Raw genomic sequence first — 19,693 nt, 5'->3', positions numbered from 1 at the left:
GACATTGTGGGAATCTAACAAGAAAACAAGTGTTACCATCTCCCCACAGGCATTTTGCAGCCAGTTCACATAAGTTAATAATTAGGTGGCATAGTATCTTTAGGGTCCTAACAAACAAAAAAAAGTCTACCGCTTAATTTGTTAATGTATAAAGAAATTTATTTTCTTTGGGAATATTGTACAGTAATGATATAATCAATCAAGCATACCATTTTACTATTTGGTTGTTTGGTAAGTGAGTGATACAGCAAAATCACAATATGTAGCTTTACAAAAACAAGACTTCAAACTGAAAGCTGGAATAGACAATATGTAAAATAAAAAGCTGCAGTATAAAGCCAATGTGTTAATAATAAAAAAAATAAAAAAATAAATGGTTGATATATTCTAATGAGTAAGTGCATGACAGTATAACACTGCTTTAAGAGTGTCCAGTGACAAATAATTGTGTGTATATAATTAATTACTTTTTCGGCACTAGTAACCTGTTTATTCTTTATCACAATGTCTTTCATTTTTCTTTGCCAATTACACTGTACACATTTATTTTTATTAAATAATGTTTTCCCACTAATTCTGTATACATGTACGTTTTATTTATTTATTTATTACAATATAGAGTATATAATAAATGCCGCCATCTGGTGGTTCTCTAAAGAACAGCTTTCAAAAACAGCCTTACATTGTGCATTGCATGAACAAGAAAGTGGTTTTCACAGGTAAAGTAATTACAAGTTACCTGCAGAAGAACATTGTTTTGTTTTGGTTTCATGAATATGAACCATGTGATAGCCTTATCAGTGAGAATGTCACTAGTGATATAAAAACTTCCCCAATAACTAATAAAAGACAGACATCCAAAAATATCTCTTATGAACAGGTAATTAGCTTTCATTCTGTTGTTATTTTGACTTGTTGAAAACAATTGTTTTAAAATAACATTACAAAAGTTTAGCAATGCTGACATAACGACATCTATTCATATCAGATAAGGTTAAAGGTTAAAACTATTATAACTTCTCTAAGCTATTTATAGGCAAATAGACCAGATTTTAGAGATTGGCACTGTTACCAGCATAAACATTGTTTTGTGAACATAGTCAAAGAACAGCAAATGTGATGCTATTCAAACTTTCTCTTTTGATATGTGAACTACTTTCAGTTCAAGGTTCATTGTTGTTGCTTCAAGCCTTTCACTACATATAGTAGTAGCCTGTCCCTCTTCGCCCGACAGCTTTAAAATATCAATAATTATTATAGGCTTACCATAGTGATTTAGAGGAAGGAAAAAACACTGTTTGGAAATTAGAGCACTACTGTCCTGCAACTTAGGGTTAGGGTTAACCCTTCAGGTCCAACCCCAATCAAACACAACTGAACCAGCTAATCAAAGTGTTCAGGGTTACTTAATAATTGCAGGCAGGTGTGTTGGAGCAGGGTTGGAACTGAAGTCTGCAGAATGGTACCTCTCCAGGAGTAGGGTTTGAGATCCTTGTGTTAGGCACTGCCCAGATCATGACGATTATAGCTACCATACACATTAGTTATGTGGCTAGCACAACATATGCAGCAAATAAACAAACAAAGGACAAAATTTCAGGTGCACAAGGCAGGAAGAGGGGCAGAAAAAAAGCTCTAAATTGAAATGGACACTGTGGTTTTTGTGTACTTTCTTTAAAATGAATTCATTAGGAAACTGCGGTTATGGCATTTCCATATTGTGACATACATCAGACTGAAACATCACAATAGGTGGGGCAGTATTTGGTTTTGTCCATCAGTAATTTATTGGCCCAATGACATTGGTTAATTTTTGCAGCTGCATCATGTGAGCGATGAGTTTCTGGAGGAGAAGGACTGAAACTCATCTGGTTACGCATCTTATTTCCCAGCCCTTGCATTGCTGTACACGTCATCATATAAAATATGAAATTGCAAAGGGGGGCAGGCATGTTAATGTTTTTGATCAAAGGTCTTTTTTTTTCTTTTGTATGATGTACACTGATAAATAATTTATAATAAACACTGCAATATTACAACAAAAAAAATAAGGAAAGAATTTTCAACTTTGATTCATAGTGACTTCTATAATGTCATAATTTCAGTTATATTGTTATATTGTCTGGTATACTGCAAACTCCAAAACTGTTTCTTCTTTTAAAAAAGACAGTGATTAGGCCTGTAGTGTGAAGCATTCATAAACTGTGAAGATTTAAGTTTGGGTATGTCATTTTCCACTCTGCTCAAAAGTGGAGGTGATAGTTAAAAATCAGACTCAAAATTACAAAGAAATATATAAAGAAAAACGTAATTATAAAGCCTATGTTTTGTAGGTCTATTTTGGATACACATTTTATAATTCAAATTGCTTTCATTTTTTATTTTCCTTCATATTTCAAATGGCTTACTTTTACGCTTTTACCATATCAGAGCATTACACTTTGATTTGCTAATCTTGGAGGCTCCTCTAAAGGGAAGGGGCTTTCAAAGTGATAGAATATAATCAAACCCTTCAAATTGGTTATTGAACTGATGGTGTTGCCCACCCTAATTTCAAAACCTCCTAACAACAAACAGTAAAGTTGTTGTATTGATAACTACAATTATTATTAAACCTATTATAATATGGATAAAGTATGGTTTGATTTTTGTGGTCCAGGTTTTTCAAACTATTCCTAGACCCTCCCCAGTACTGCACATTTCGGTTGTCTCTTCTCTGTCTAAAACCTCTTTAGACCCTCATGACTGAGATACGGGGACGTTTAACCCAGATAAATTAGTCGTCAGCTGATCAATAAGCAAATCCATGAACTGAGCTGGTCAGTATGATTGATAGGGGCTCAGACTTTCCCTCTAAAATCTATTCATTCATCAGTCACTGTTATTTATCAGTGATATATTTATCAATGCTTCTCCCCCCACCCTTGCACATTTTGGATGTCTCCTTTATCAGACACCAGGACAGGTTTGAAAAGCACTTGGAAAACAGACCAAAAATATGCAAAGAACTCAGCCCCTTATAATTACCAGGTTTGACTACCCCTATCTTTTTTTCAATCTTAAAGCTACTCCTCAAATGCTCCTCAATGCCCCTGACATGGTATCAGCTGCAAGAACACATGCAGCCCAAACTGAAGCAGCATCTGGCAAAAAGGTTGCAGCACAGAAATGCACAAACACCACCACACACTAATGGATTAGAAGTAATAATTTAAAAAGATAATTTTTTTTTGTATTTGTATTTTTTTGGGGGGGGGTCCTGCATAGTGCACCTTTAAGATTAAGAATAGTTATATCTGTTAATTAGAAGGGTGTGTCCACATACAGTACATTTGGCCATACAATGTATATTTGGCAACAATTTATTTTTTTCATGAAAAGCTGGATGGCAATTGAGTAATCTGCTTTATCATCTTTCCTCACTCTCCTCAGCCAAAGAGTTTGATGAAGCAGGGGTGGCAGTATGGTTTGTTGTCCTGCTCTTTGAAGCAGCCTTTGCTGAGGGGTTTCAGGCAGAAGTGGCACACCAGATGCTGTGGATGAAACTTGGCACCCATTGCGGTGACACAGCGCCCCAGGATGGGTTCCTGGCATGCCTGGCACACGCTTCCTCGGGACTGGTGGTAGTGAGCTTCACACAAGGGTTGCCCCTCATGCTCAAAGAAACTCCCGTTCACAAATGGGCTATAGCATTCCTGCAGAAAATAATGAACAATAAACGCTGGGTTAAGTTAGAAACCAAGAGAGACCAAGAAATTATATAAATATATAATTTTCTTATTTATTTATTTTTGAATCAGTGCATTTTTCCTGTGCCTCACCCTATCTAAACTATTTTATTTTCTACAATGACTGAATAATGAATAATTACTGTTTACTATTGAATTTTATACATGATTTAAAGCAGAATTGATTTCTGTTTGCATCACTGAATCATTATTTTCTTGTTTATCACTGTAAAGCTACTTTGAAACAATCTGTATGGTATAAAGTGCTACATAAATAAAGGTGAATTAACTTCTAATTTTAAACATCTAAAATATTTTTACCACAGAAGAGATTTATGTAATCTGAAAAAGAATCTAAGATTCTTTTAATGTGAAAAAGCTTACATTTGTAATATGTTTTGTAGTATGAAAACAGCAAAACAAATTAAATAGTTCTATTAGTATGGTTCACTCAAAACGACTCGCCTGCAGGCTGCACTTTTCATTGAAATGCAAGTAAACAAGAACCTTTGCCTGTAAAGCTGCAAAAAGATTACTATCAATAATTATGGAAATGTAGACTTCAAATCAACTGAGAACTTGAGATTTTGCCGCACATTGGAAGCACTGCCCACCAGCATGGCAACGTGGCAGAGGTGAAAATTATTTGAATTAAAGTACTTCACTACTAGTTAAGAATTGTTTTGGGGAATCTGTATTTTCCTTGAGTTCTGTTAAAACCGAATACTTGTTGTTGTTGTTGTTGTTTTACTCAATTACACATACAAGGAAAAATAATACTTTTTACTCCACTACAATTTAATGTAGACTTGAAAGTACAAAATACATTTATCATGTCATCATTACTTAAAGGGGTCATGAACTGAGAAATCAAATTTCCCTTGACCTTTTGACATATAACAGGTCAATATACTATAAAACATCCTGTAAGTTTCAAAACTCAAAACTTTCTTGTTAGTTTAATAACAGCTTTTATTGAAACCATGCTCAGAAAACAACTCGTTTTGGAATGTGCCACTTTATGTGGTTAAGCTCCGCCTCCGCAGGAGAAGATCAACGCCTATGTCTACATCACTGCCACTTTAGCCCCCCACTGATACGCGCATGTAGGAGGAGAGGAAATACTAGAGAGATGCAAACACAGGATTACTCCACCAACAGAACCATAGAGATGACATTACAAGATTACAAGACATTGTGTAGTGTAAGCTGTGAAAAATAGTCTTTGAATTACCTTCCTTGTGATCCTAACATATCTAGATCGGATGCGAGCACTGTTGCGTCATGTCGCGAATCCATTTCTCTTTCAGGTCAGAAGCGGCACGAATGCTTGTGTATGTTCTAAATAAAGACATCAGTTTGTTGTTGTGTCAATCAGTGCTGCATCCAATGTAGACAGAATCGCAGTAACACGGGGTAAAATTAGCAAAGATCTCCAGATCACGTCAGTGAAACACTTGCTTAAGCCCGTTTCCACTACAGGAACTTACCCCAGGAACTAGGGACTTTGGAGCAGTACTCGGTGTGTTTCCACCGCAGGAGCCAGGATCTAAATAAAGTTCAGGGTAAAAATTTGCCCCTCAGAAAGTCCTGAGTTTGCTGCTTAACATTCAAATACTTGACCAGTGTTTGCTGTAGCACTAGCAGTTTGCAGTACAATTTCAGACACTATCTGAAATCATCTTAAGTAAACACTCTTTTACTCCATATCACTGTACATATTGGTTTACCCTATTAATTCTTAAATAAGTAGTCAAAAACAAGTTATTAACTAACCATCATATTTAACAGTCTTGCATTCGATGTAGGAGAGAATTACTAAGCAAATAAGCAGCAGCATTTACATTTACATTTGGTAATTTTGCAGACGCTTTTATCCAAAGCGACTTACAGTTGGGGAATACATAAAGCGATTCTTCTTAAAGAGGCTGTTGTTGTTTTACTCAATTACACATACAAGGAAAAATAATACTTTTTACTCCACTACAATTTAATGTAGACTTGAAAGTACAAAATACATTTATCATGTCATCATTACTTAAAGGGGTCATGAACTGAGAAATCAAATTTCCCTTGACCTTTTGACATATAACAGGTCAATATACTATAAAACATCCTGTAAGTTTCAAAACTCAAAACTTTCTTGTTAGTTTAATAACAGCTTTTATTGAAACCATGCTCAGAAAACAACTCGTTTTGGAATGTGCCACTTTATGTGGTTAAGCTCCGCCTCCGCAGGAGAAGATCAACGCCTATGTCTACATCACTGCCACTTTAGCCCCCCACTGATACGCGCATGTAGGAGGAGAGGAAATACTAGAGAGATGCAAACACAGGATTACTCCACCAACAGAACCATAGAGATGACATTACAAGATTACAAGACATTGTGTAGTGTAAGCTGTGAAAAATAGTCTTTGAATTACCTTCCTTGTGATCCTAACATATCTAGATCGGATGCGAGCACTGTTGCGTCATGTCGCGAATCCATTTCTCTTTCAGGTCAGAAGCGGCACGAATGCTTGTGTATGTTCTAAATAAAGACATCAGTTTGTTGTTGTGTCAATCAGTGCTGCATCCAATGTAGACAGAATCGCAGTAACACGGGGTAAAATTAGCAAAGATCTCCAGATCACGTCAGTGAAACACTTGCTTAAGCCCGTTTCCACTACAGGAACTTACCCCAGGAACTAGGGACTTTGGAGCAGTACTCGGTGTGTTTCCACCGCAGGAGCCAGGATCTAAATAAAGTTCAGGGTAAAAATTTGCCCCTCAGAAAGTCCTGAGTTTGCTGCTTAACATTCAAATACTTGACCAGTGTTTGCTGTAGCACTAGCAGTTTGCAGTACAATTTCAGACACTATCTGAAATCATCTTAAGTAAACACTCTTTTACTCCATATCACTGTACATATTGGTTTACCCTATTAATTCTTAAATAAGTAGTCAAAAACAAGTTATTAACTAACCATCATATTTAACAGTCTTGCATTCGATGTAGGAGAGAATTACTAAGCAAATAAGCAGCAGCATTTACATTTACATTTGGTAATTTTGCAGACGCTTTTATCCAAAGCGACTTACAGTTGGGGAATACATAAAGCGATTCTTCTTAAAGAGGCAAACAGACACTGGAAGTGCTCGGGGAAGTCGTGGCCTAATGGTTAGAGAGTCGGACTCGTAACCCAAAGGTTGCGGGTTCGAGTCTCAGGTCCGGCAGGAATTGTAGGTGGGGGGAGTGAATGTACAGCGCTCTCTTCCACCTTCAATTCCATGACTGAGGTGCCCTTGAGCAAGGCACCGAACCCCAACTGCTTCCCGGGCGCCGCAGCATAAATGGCTGCCCACTGCTCCGGGTGTGTGTGTGTTCACTGCTGTGTGTGTGCGCACTTAGGATGGGTTAAATGCAGAGCACCAATTCCTAGTATGGGTAACCATACTTGGCCACATGTCACGTCACGTCACGATAGCCCCGCCCCAAACAAACACTTCTGGTTAAACCAAAGTACGCTTTCAGTAATGCCAAGTTTTAGGCATTGTTCAAATAAGTACAAGCTAGAAAGGAAAGGAATAAATTAAGAGAAAGACAAAGTTTTTTTTTTTTACATTTAGGATGAAGGATTTCATTTCAAAGGATTTACACAGTATGTATTTACGTATTTACACAACTGTATTTATGCAGCAGAAGCGGTCTATTATATTGCTGTGAGGATACGCCAACTAAGCTATGGATATTAGAACAGGTTAAAGTGAAATAAGCATTAACGCTGTATCCACCGTTTTTCTACTGAGCCTACTGACTGAAACAAATCATTTCAAATCATAAGGTTGCACTACAAATAATCCTTATCCATAAGTTTGACTGAATGAGCTATACATTTTCCTTCATTTTCTATTTTCTTCTCACTCCACTGCATTCTTTTCCACCTCATTATTATCTTTTCTTTAGTATTCTGATGCAACAATATGAAAAATTACATATATTGCGAATTTGTGGTCTGCTCTCCTGATTTAATTTATGATATATCTAATTAATAATTAAGTGGAATGCACTAAGAATCTGTTTTTCTCTCCCCAAATCCTCACGTCTCTTTCCAGGTTCACACAGCTATGCTAAATGTGTGCGACAGATTTCAGCTGCATGCAATGTTAGCATTTGTCATGCTCCCATCATTCATTTATAGCTTCTAACAACTTCTCACTTGTTCAAATAAGAGTAAAGAAAGGGTTATGTCGGTGACAATACTTGCTTCAGGTGGTTGCTGTTTTTTAACCTCTATCAGCTTGCAACGTGATATCTATTCATTAATGACAAAATGACAATTGCGCATTTCTCTATTAGAACAAGGTACATTAAAAATATTCAGTGACAAAAACACTTTCAAAGGCATTCATTTTTTCAAAAAATTTTCCCACAAATTCTCATCCCAACATGAATCTCCCATATGCCAGAAAAAAAAAGAACAAGTAACATTTATGTCACAACAACATTGAAATGCAAATAGAACAAAATAAAAAGATACATTTTCTGGTTGATCCCCTGAGAAAATATTAGATTTTTTCAGTTTTCAGAAACATCATTAAATCACTAAGCCATTAATGACAGTTTAGGTGGAATTGGTGATTTCCACTCTAAAAGAATTCTACCTATTAATGTTGCAAATGCCAAGGCATTTTCTTTGTCTTTACTTATGTTTATTGTCTCAGTTTAGAACATGACCAGAACATATGGGTTAGATCTGCCTTAAATGCTTTGCAACGATCACGTTTCATCTATATTTGGGTATAGTTTAGCAAATTGTGTTTTACTATAGTGAATACAGTAGAAAACTTTCATCTGAATCAAATTGAGTCGTCCACAAGATGAAGTCCTATTTATTCTGTTAACAGCTTTATTCCAGGTGTCTTCAGATATGTCAACTCTCCTATCTATTCTGTTTTGATCTTCTCTAGTGATATATTTTGGAATGTCATAATTAAGTTATATATATTTGCAAATAAAGCCCTTGAGGTGTGTAGGGGCCTTAAGAACCAAGTCGTGATTCAGAGGGCATTTGAGGCAAAACAGAGCAATGTGCCTGAATAAAGTGACAAACCTGAAGATATTGAAATAAAATCTTACTTTTGAAGATTAAATTTTTGAACCAGATCATTGTAATTAGCAAAAAATACTGTCAATGAAAAAGTCACTACATTTAACTAGGCCGAGGTCCTGCCATTGCTTGAAAGTAGAATCTAGCTTGGCAGCTGGGAAAAGATTATTATTACATATGGAGGTTTCCAAGGAGAAGTCTGTGAATTGAAATGCTTGTTTAAACTGATTATACATTTTGAGAGTCGAAATTACAACTGGACTTGAGGAGAACTGCGTTGGTAAGAATGGTGACTTCATTGTTCCCTATCTGTCGGTCACTACGAGTTATGCTGTGACGACATTAGGGGTCTTACTTGGGAGCCCCAATCATCACAAATGAGAATTGGCGAGTGGATTTTGCATGCCAAGCCACTCCCCTGTACACACGGGTATATAAGGCGGCAGCGTCTATTCACTCATTCAGATTTTTGCTTCAGTGCCGATTGATTGTATGAGAGTGCAATTCACAAAGCCATTTCACCTCTGAGGGCTGTTCCGGGTTGGCGTTACAGTGTGTACAGAGGTGTGCCTGATTCAGCGATTCCCCTGGACGCTTCAACTTAAAGAGCAGTTTCCTCTAAAAGAGCAAATCTCGGACGACTCACGTCTTTTTAAAGATGCCGCTCCATCCGTGTCCTCTTGTTTGAGGTTGTTTCCTCTCCTCTGATGATGGCCATGAGTGCTGTCTTCATGTCTGGGCATACAGCAAGCTGAAGATGCGTTCACAGATGGTTCATGCCCGCACTGCGAGCGCATGACCATGGGAACGCTGCAATCGCATCTCTCCTTTCTTAAAGGGAAAGGAGCAGACCCCTCTGTCACTACCCATCCCGGTTTCTCTGCTCCAAGCAGAGGACAGCCGGCTAGTGCTTTGGGAGATATGAGGATTACAGTGAGAGCTAATCCGCCGGGCCAGTCCCCACGGACCTCTCACTCCTCACGCAGCGATTGCCCTGTAGAGCTGCTATGCGATTCAGTTTGCCAGGTGAGCCATGCAACGGGCAGGCAGCCTCAGGGTTCTGGACAAGGCCTCAACTGCTTTGGCACATCAACTGCCTGGAGTTGCTGGCAGTGCTCCTAGCTCTGCAACAGTTCCGGCCAATGCTGAAGAGCAAGCACTTGTTGGTCCTCACGGACAATACTGCGGCTGTATTATACATCAACTGTCAAGGAGGTCTTTGATCACGTCGCATGTCGCAACTTGCCCGCCATCTCCTCCTCTGGAGTCAGACACGGCTCAACTCACTGTGGCCCGTCCACATTCCGGGGGAGCTCAACCGTGCAGCAGATGCACTCTCACAACAGCTCACTTTCCCCAGAGAATGCCGACTCCATCCCCAGGTGGTTCAGCTGATCTGGAATTGATTAGGGGAAGCTCAGGTAAACCTGTTTGCTTCCCACAAAACCTCCCACGTAGTTATACTATTCCCTGATCGAGGTCCCCCTCGGCACAGACATACTGGCACATAGCTGGCCCTGGGGTCTTCGCAAGTATGCATTTCTCCCAGTGAGTCTCCTCGCATAGACAACGTGCAAGGTCAGAGAGGACGAGGAACAGGTCCTGCTGGTTGTGCCTTAATGCCCCACCCGTACCTGGTCTTTGGAACTCATGCTCCTCGCGACAGCCTCTCTCTGGCACATCCCGCTGAGGAAGCACCTTCTTTCTCAGGGGCGGGGCACTATATGGCACCCGTGTCCAAACCTCTGGAACCTCCACGTGTGGTTCCTGGACGGGACGTGGCAGGCTTAAGTGATCTGCCCCTGGCAGTGGTTGACACCATCATTCAAGCTAGAGCTCCCTCTACCAGGCGAGCTTATGCCTTGAAGTGGAGTCTGTTCATGGTTTGGGGCTCTTCTCACCGAGAAGACCCCCAAAACTGCCAGATCGGAGTCGTGCTTTCTTTCCTGCAAGAAAGGTTGGAGCGTAGGTTGTCACCCTCCACCCTGAAAGTGTATGTTGCTGCTATCGCAGCGCATCACGATGCAGTGGACGGCCGGTTCCTAGAAAAGCATGACCTGGTCATCAGGTTCCTGAGGGGTGCTAGGCGGTTGAACCCTCCTAGGCCACCCTTCGTACCCTCCTGGGATCTCTCTCTTGTCCTGGCTGGACGTCAGAGGGATCCCCTTGAGCCACTTGAGTCAGTTGAGCTTAAGATCCTGTCTCTTAAGACAGTGCTCCTGACCATGCTCACTTCCATCAAGAGGGTTGGGGACCTACAAGCATTTTCAGTTTGGGCCGGCCTACTCTCACATTGTCCTGAGACCCCAGCCTGGATACGTGCCCAAGGTTCCCATCACTCCCTTCTGGGACTGCTGTGTCCCGTAAGAGTCCTGCGCATATACAGTGGGGAAAATATTTATTTGTTCCCCTGCTGATTTTGTAAGTTTGCCCACTTATGAAGAAATGAAGGGTCTGTAATGTTTATGGTAGGTTTATTTTAACAGATAGACACAGAAAATCAACCACACCACCATGGGCAAGACCAAAGAGCTGTCAAAGGATGTCAGAGACCTAGATCTGCACAAGGCTTGAATGGGCTTACAAGACCAGGGCTGTATGTTAACTTTTTTTTGCACATAGCACTGCCCTTACCAAAAAGTAGTATACTTCAAGTTTATTTTATTAAGTATACTTAAGTAAAGTTCAAGTATATTTAAGTATACTTTATGTAGTAAGTATACAAATATCAGTCTACTAGTAGTATACTTGTAAGTGTTCATTGGTCGACATTTTATTCCATAACGTTACACAGTTTTGATGCTGTTTTATGTCTGATGATTGTGTTAGAATACATGTGGAAGCATCTGTTGATTCGGTTTCTTCTTCGCTTGTGTTTTGGAAATTCTGTACAGAAGATGTGTAATAGCGCCCCCTACCGTATAACAATGAAAACACGGATTTTCGAAGCACAAGTATAGCTCAAATATATTTAGACTTTTTCTAAGTATAAGTCAAGTATACTTAAATGTCATTTTAAGTATAGTTCTGAGAAGTACATAAAGCCCATGTCAGAAAAGTACATAAAAAGTAGACCTAAAGTATACTTTCCTGTTTTTAGTTTAAAAGAAGTATACTAAGAGCACACTTGAATAAACTTCTTTTTCGTAAGGGTGGTGCTACAGAGGTTGAAAGTTTTGTAGCACAGGCCAAACTGTTGTAGCACAAACATAAAACTTCATCATTATCAAGTTATCATGTCTGAAAACAAACACAAGTAATGGAGTTCATTACTTACATTGATTTTCCATACAGAGCACAAAAAATACAAACTATCACAAAAATTGTTTTAGACAAAGTTTTTTTCTTTATTTGCTAAAAATGGAAGAGTGCAGAAACAACACCTCTTACACCTCAACATTACACATCAAAGTAGAATAGATCTGTAGGCAGACATCACTAAATAAAAGCTCTAAATAAAACACTAAATTTGCAAACTAGCAAACAAACCTATACCATGAAACTCCTTTGAGACTAATACTATCAACAGTTGCATCTTTTTTTAATTTAGTGCATAGTGTATGTGTCACAGATCTAGCATGTCTGCTGGCCACTCTTTTGTATTTGGTCTCCTGGCCCTTTTAGAAGAGGTCATCCATTTAGCTGCTATCCGATTTGGATTGAATTCCTCCAATGGTCAGCCTTCTGCGCTGATACGGATTAAGTCCTCAGCAGTGGAGACATGGAGGCTGCTGCGGGCAATGTTCTTTATTCGATTCTGGGCTGAAAATCCTCGCTCACACTGAGCGGACGAGATTGGCATCACAAGCAGTTTTTCAGTCAAGTGCAGAAAGTTCTGAAATAAATGTAAATATGTAAAACTCGATTTATTCAGGAAAGTAGACACAATTTTGTAAATTGTGAAGAATGTTAAGAATAGCCCACATACCTTAAAGTCTGAGCAATATGGCTCCTTGGTGAGAAGTGTCTGCCACAGCCCTAGGTATGACTTGTCTGCAAAAGTGGTCCTGATTAAGGGCTTTAAATTAGGGGCTTCAAAAAAAAATATGGTGTGGGGACATTTAGACTAAATTTGGTAAAATTAAAACACTGAATGTTCTTTGATAGATTCATAAAACACATATCACCTAATCACTTATCTGCCCTCACTTTCTAAGAAGCTTGTCAAAATGTTGTAGAAGAGGCTGAACCTCTGCCCTGCCATAGTCCAGTAATGCAGCTTGACTCTCTGGCCATGCATCATGGTTGAATATTCTGAAGCATTTAACTTCACCTTCCCCTGACTGATTCAGCAAACAACTGAAGCGTGATCTTATTTCTTCTACTGCAATTTCAACAGTTGCTGCCACATGGAGACTGCTGAATGCATCACCAGTCAAGGGAATTTGCCCTTTCAGCTCCACACTCTGAAAAATGTTAACACCAATAGCAAAATACAGTTGCCATTTCATTAAGATTAATTTATTTTGTAAATCTCTTATTTGCTATTGTATCACACCTGAAAAGTAACAGTCCCTCCCTCACGCTGTATGCTCAGAAAATTCTCTAACATCCCTCCTGGTTTAGGCCTCAACTTAATTTCTTCCAATTCAGACACTGTTCTCTGTAGCTCAGCAGAGGCCTTGGGTAAGATCAAGTCATTTCCCTGTAGGATACGGCTAAGGTTCCCTATTTCTGCAAATACATCAGCCATAAAGTGGCAAAAGGCGCAGAACTCTGCACGCTCCATCTCACGCTTGAAAGGTGGTCCTGATTAGGGGCTTCAGCTGCTGCCATTCCTGATGGACCAGGTCACTCTGACATCCACCACTTTGTCAGTAATGATGCAGAGAGAAAGATTAGGGGAGAAAATATTGTGTGAGGATATTTAGACATCAGAAATTTGGTAAAATTAAAACATTGAATGTTCTTTGATAGATTCATAAAACACATAACACCTAATCACTTATCTGCCCTCACTTTCTAAGAAGCTTGTCAAAATGTTGGAGAAGAGACTGAACCTCTGCCCTGCCATAGTCCAGTAATGCAGCTTGACTCTCTGGCCATGCATCATGGTTGAATATTCTGAACCATTCAACTACACCTTCCCCTGACTGATTCAGCAAACAACTGAAGCGTGATCTTATTTCTTCTACTGCAATGTCAACAGTTGCTGCCACATGGAGACTGCTGAAAGCATCACCAGTCAAGGGAATTTGCCCTTTCAGCTCCACACTCTGAAAAATGTTAACACCAATAGCAAAATACAGTTGCCATTTCATTAAGATTAATTTATTTTGTAAATCTCTTATTTGCTATTGTATCACACCTGAAAAGTAACAGTCCCTCCCTCACGCTGTATGCTCAGAAAATTCTCTAACATCCCTCCTGGTTTAGGCCTCAACTTAATTTCTTCCAATTCAGACACTGTTCTCTGTAGCTCAGCAGAGGCCTTGGGTAAGATCAAGTCATTTCCCTGTAGGATACGGCTAAGGCTCCCTATTTCTACAAATACATCAGCCATAAAGTGGCAAAATGCGCAGAACCCTGCACGCTCCATCTCACGCTTGATCTGAAAAATTATATTTTTAGAAATTGTAGAAAAAGGAACAATTTAATGAAACAACGTTAAAAAAAGGATTGAGCAGCCCAATTTGAAATGTATTACCTTCTTAGCTCTGCCTTTCATTTCAGCAGAGGGAGAAGATGCAGACAGGTTGCTCATGTGTTGTAGGGTTGCAGCATACTGGCCGCTGTCCTGTTCATTCTGTCCAGCCGATTTGAGAAGTGCATGTAATGCACATGAGGAATCCAGCGTGTGCCTTTGACATTGGAAGGGTTACTGATGTTAACACCCAGCGTTTTGCCCAATGCCTGCAGCTCCCTCAGAGACTTTGGGCTATAGTGGAATGTTTTCCATAGCAAGAAGAGGAGGTCATAAAGTTTAGCTACCATGGGCTCCTTTTTTTGGACAGTCAGCATAGCCAATTCCAATCTAAATGAAAAGCAGTGTAAAAGCTTATTTATATATTTATTAAGTAAGTACATGTGTGATATGGTGCATCAAAGTCTTAATGTTTACAATTTACCTTTAGTAATTAGGAAGTTATTACTGTTCTGACTATGAATGAAATTACCTATACCAATTTTGTATGTATATCAGACTACTTTCAGTGTATCTAAACAAAGCAATAATCAAATTTACCTGTGATGCATGCAGTGGAATGGAACTACATGCTTCCTGACCTCTTCTTTAAGCAGGGCAGTGACACCTCCATGTCATCCTATATTCACTGCAGCTCCATCCGCTCCAAAGCCTACTAGCTTGTTTATTCAATCGGTCTCCTATCCTAGCTGCTCAAAAGCAGTCTTGGTGGCTTGTAGAACTCCTTAAATGACATAGATAACTTAAATTAATCAAAAGTACAAGGAACTCTGTATAAATTGTTTGAATTATTGTCTCATTATTGAAAAACACCCTAATAGTAACCTATACTCACCTAATGCATGGCTGTATTGAAGCATATATTTCTTAATAACTAAATTCCACAGCTTCACTACTAGTAGAGAGATGCTGCCAGGTGAGGACACGTTCAAGCTGCATTCGGTGCAGCTGGAGCTGGAGGCCGTGGAGAAGCAGATCCGCGACCTGTTGGTGAGGCAGACCCAGCGCCGGGACTTGCACATATACTATTTAAACTGAACTGAGCTGAATGAAGACATCACTGATTCAATGATGAACTGTCTTTAACTGGAAAATTAGTGTTTACTATTGTCATTTTGCATTATTGACACACTATTTTCCTAATTAATGCTGTTCAGTTGCTTTGACACAATCTGTATTGTTAAAAGCGCTATATAAATAAAGGTGACTTGACTTGACTTGACTGTATTTTAGTTCCTGTTGCCCGATCAGCTTGTTTGCTGGCTTTCCATTCTGAAGGATTCGAACATAGACCATTTCGCATTCCTTGTTCGATGCGTCCGTGTCCCCGTCGATCATCACAGAAAGGTAGCAGCTTGCTCTAATTTCATCCGCCAGATCGGATTTCATTTCATCAACTATCATAGAAATTATCTCTCTACATCGTACGTGGTTATCATAAGATGGCGTTATGTCGGCTCCATTCTTTTTGCAGAACAAAATCAACGGTTTAAACTTTGTGAAAGGATGTTCTTCTTTAGCGATGCAATACGCCACATTCATTTTCATTTTAACTTCACGGAAAGCAGCATCATCTGCTTTGGCTGCCTGGGATCTGAGGGTGTGCAGCAGCGTGCCAGCCCGCTCAGGTTGTTGTTTGGCCATGAATGCATCTCTTGCAAGAAGATGACGCTGGGAAGAGCTGTGTTTTTTATGTTATCCTTTTTAAAAATGCTGTTACCCATCACAAAGGGGTTGTCTACTTTAATCTTTTCTGGAGCCTCCTTGCACCAGCTACAAAACAAGAGCTGTTGGTCTGCATCGAAAATTAACCAAGGAAAATCCTTTTTCCCCTTGGGGTTGTATCTATAAATTTTCTTTTTTGTGTCTCCCTTACTTTCATTTGGTAAAGTTGCTTCTGTCGTTTCTTCCTCACAGGCTCGTTTGGGGGTTTCGTGGATGACTTGAAAATATTGCTTCATTTTTCCCGTCAACACGCTTAACTAGGAGCTGCGTAGAAATTATGGGCGCGTTACTTAGGAATTGTGGGAAATGGAGTTGTATGAAATGACTCAATGCAGCAGGGATACGAGTTTTAATCGCACAATAGACTACAACTACCATGTATAATAGCAGTGCGCCGTCAATATCACACACACACACACACACACACACACACACACACAAACAAGCAGAACAAAATCACTTCACACACTATTAAGCGGCTGTTATGAACATGCAAAACTGTACTATCGTACGCGTGCTACAATGGTAAATTTATTCATCGCACAGACCAGTTTTTTCATATCAAATTCAAATTCTGTCAGTTTTATCATAAAATACAAAATATGAATGTGGATTTTCAGCCACAGAAAGACGTCAGTAACACAAAGTCACATTTACCTCAGGAAAGACATTCATTGTACATAAACTCGATAGTCAGTTAGAAAAAAATAACTCTAGAGAGAAGCATTGTATTACATTCATTATATTTTACTTAACCTGCTGCCTTAATTTTTCATGTTCATTTGAAGAAATCTGTCATGGGAATGTGCAGGGAGACTTCAGATATAAAAAACGCGGACTTGTTAGAAAATGTTTACTCAATAAAATCATGGCGCGGTGACTTCACTTGTTATGATGTCTTGTATTGTATAAAAATAGAATTAGAATTCAATTAGATACTATTTATACACTATTTACTTAAAGTTGTCTTGTGTTGGATGCAAAATAAAGCCAATAGTTTAAGATTGTTTTAATCAGTTTGTACATAAAGAAATTATTAATTTATCAACTCATTCATCACGCGAGAAATCTTGTACTGGCAAATGACTTCTTCTCACATGTGATTCCCGATGGTTTTAGAGGACAATTACTCCTCGTCGCCCCCTGTCGTTTCAAAGAATAGTACAATGGCGAACGCGATAAAAAGCCTCGTCCATTTGGGAAGGTGCGCGCGCAGTCAACGGAGGCTCGTGGAGCAGAGCCAGGCGAAAGTATAAATCCCGCTTCAGCCATCACTGCGGGAGAATGTGTCAGCATGGACGCACGCGCATTGTCTACACCGGGCGTAGTTGCACCTGATCATAGTTTTAGTTTTAGCAACAGATGTAAATATTTATTGTAAAGCTGGACGTTGCAAAGCCCAGAGTAGGGCTTACACCTAGCTTTTTTACGTCTAGCTGGTGCGACCAGCCCCTGGTGACCAACTACAAAAAACGTCTTACCTCTGTGCTTGCCAACAAGGGTTTCTGCACCAAGTACTATGGTGTACTATTCATGTTTTGCTTGGGGATCAAATACTTATTTCACTCACTGAAATGCAAATCAATTTCTAACCTTGATATAATGTGTTTTTTTCCTGGATTTTTTGGTTAGTATTCTGTCTCTATACGTTAAAATAAACCTACCATAAAAATTACAGACCCTTCATTTCTTTGGGTCAAACTTATAAAATCAGCAGGGGATCAAATAAATATTTTTCCCACTGTATGTGGAGTGCACCTGGAGCTTCCGAAGCTCTGAGCAGCTCATTGTCTTATAAGGAGGCCAGCAGAAAGGGAAAGCTGTCTCCAAGCAGAGTTTGGCCCACTGGATAGTGGATGCCATCGCCTTGGCGTACCAATACCAAGGTGAGCTGTGCCCCCTGGGGGTGAGAGCTCATTCCACTCGGAGTGTAGCTTCCTCCTGGGCTTTGGCACACTGCGCCTCTCTGGCAAAACATCTGCAGAGCTGTGGGCTGGGTGACACCTAACACCTTCGCAAGGTTTAACAACCTTCACGTAGAGCCGGTGTCTTCCCGTGTGTTGGGTGATAGGTAAGTGGCTGGAAGAACTGGCTCGGTGTCACGCTTGCTGCACCATTTCCCCTTCACAAGGGAATGTTTTCATCTAGCCTTGCTGAAAAAAATGGAAAAAGATCTGAAATCTTTTTCCAGAACTTGAAATTCCTTAGCACCAGTCATTGAATTTGCTCTGGGGCGTTGGGAAGGTTACGACTTATGCATTGGAATTTGCCTTGGCACGCAGCGGCTTGTCAGCATTTGCAGCACCTCAGTAGTAATGATGTTCAGTGGTTATGGCACTTTCCATAGGTCCCCTAATGTCGTCACGACATAACTCGTAGTGACAGATAGATAGGGAATGTTTTGAACTCGTTCCCTGATAGAGGGAACAGACATTATGACCCCTTGCCACAACCCTTGCCTTTTTGCCAACCTATATAAAAGAGGACAGCAACCTATTGGTCGACTGAAAAAAGGACTTTGGCAGGAAAATTGGGAGACTCTGAAACAAATACAATAATCTGGGTAACACATTCATTTGAACGCAGTTAAGTATTTTTTAAGTATGATGGTAAAAATAAAAACATGCTATGCATATTTGTTAACTCATGGGCGCGTGTCAACACGTGCAACATACCTACAGACATATTTTGCTGAGCAAGCACCTGCTTCACGTTCACTTAGTTAACTGATGTAGTATACGCAACACAATGGCAAGTGGTAATATTGGATAAATGGTCCGTTTGGGCACACCACAAGGTATCACTGTGGCCTCAAAGCTTACTCCTCACCTGCTCTGGCTCGATTGCTATTACTGAGGTAAAACACGCCCTCCTCATTACCCTATAGACAAAGAAATGTAGAAATACATAATTGTGAAAATAAATAAATGTATAAATAAATAAATGTGGAAATAAATATGTAAAAAATACATAAATGTGGAAATAAATAAAAGTAGAAATAAAGAAATGTATAAATAAAAAAAATAAATGGAAATTAAAAATATACATAAATAAGGAAGTAAAAGTAGAAATAATTATTTATTTTTGCTTTTTTAATTTTCTTTGTATATTTATTTATATATATTTAATTTATTTATTGCTTTTTATATTTATTTATGTATTTATTTATTTATTTCTAATTTTGACAGGTTTGGCATTCTATAATTACAACCTTGAATGTCTCCCATAATAATGACGGTGATATAGAGTCTGTTTTATTCATTAGTAGAAAATTGTCAATCACACAAAATATGAATTGGCAAAAATTGGCGTCTGAAAGTAAAGTTGTGTTTAGCCTCCATACTGGCGCGTTGGGTAGTTATAACAAAAACATGTATGTGACCATGGACCACAAAAACAGTCTTAAGTGTCAATTTTTCAAAATTGAGATTTATGCATCATCTGAAATATTTCCATTGATGTATGGTTTGTTAGGATAGGACAATATTTGGCCGAGATACAACT

At 39.2% G+C, this 19,693-nt stretch overlaps 1 protein-coding gene across 2 annotated transcripts in view; it reads right to left on the bottom strand.

The window, feature by feature from the left end:
* Nucleotides 1–3,248: 3,248 nt before the first annotated feature.
* The window catches only part of LOC107708288 (transforming growth factor beta-1-induced transcript 1 protein), an 82,254-nt gene continuing 65,809 nt past the window's right edge, over nt 3,249–19,693 (bottom strand). For both annotated transcript variants that reach the window (XM_016512474.1, XM_016512475.1), the window contains one exon: nt 3,249–3,695. In XM_016512474.1, the coding sequence (XP_016367960.1) occupies nt 3,429–3,695 (267 nt within the window). In that variant the 3' untranslated portion in view covers nt 3,249–3,428. The remainder of the gene's footprint in view (nt 3,696–19,693) is intronic.

The sequence above is a fragment of the Sinocyclocheilus rhinocerous genome, unplaced genomic scaffold (assembly GCF_001515625.1).
Source record: "Sinocyclocheilus rhinocerous isolate Xijiao unplaced genomic scaffold, SAMN03320098_v1.1 scaffold716, whole genome shotgun sequence".
Classification (NCBI taxonomy): Eukaryota; Metazoa; Chordata; class Actinopteri; order Cypriniformes; family Cyprinidae; genus Sinocyclocheilus; species Sinocyclocheilus rhinocerous.
This window is presented reverse-complemented; position numbering and strand designations above follow the sequence as displayed.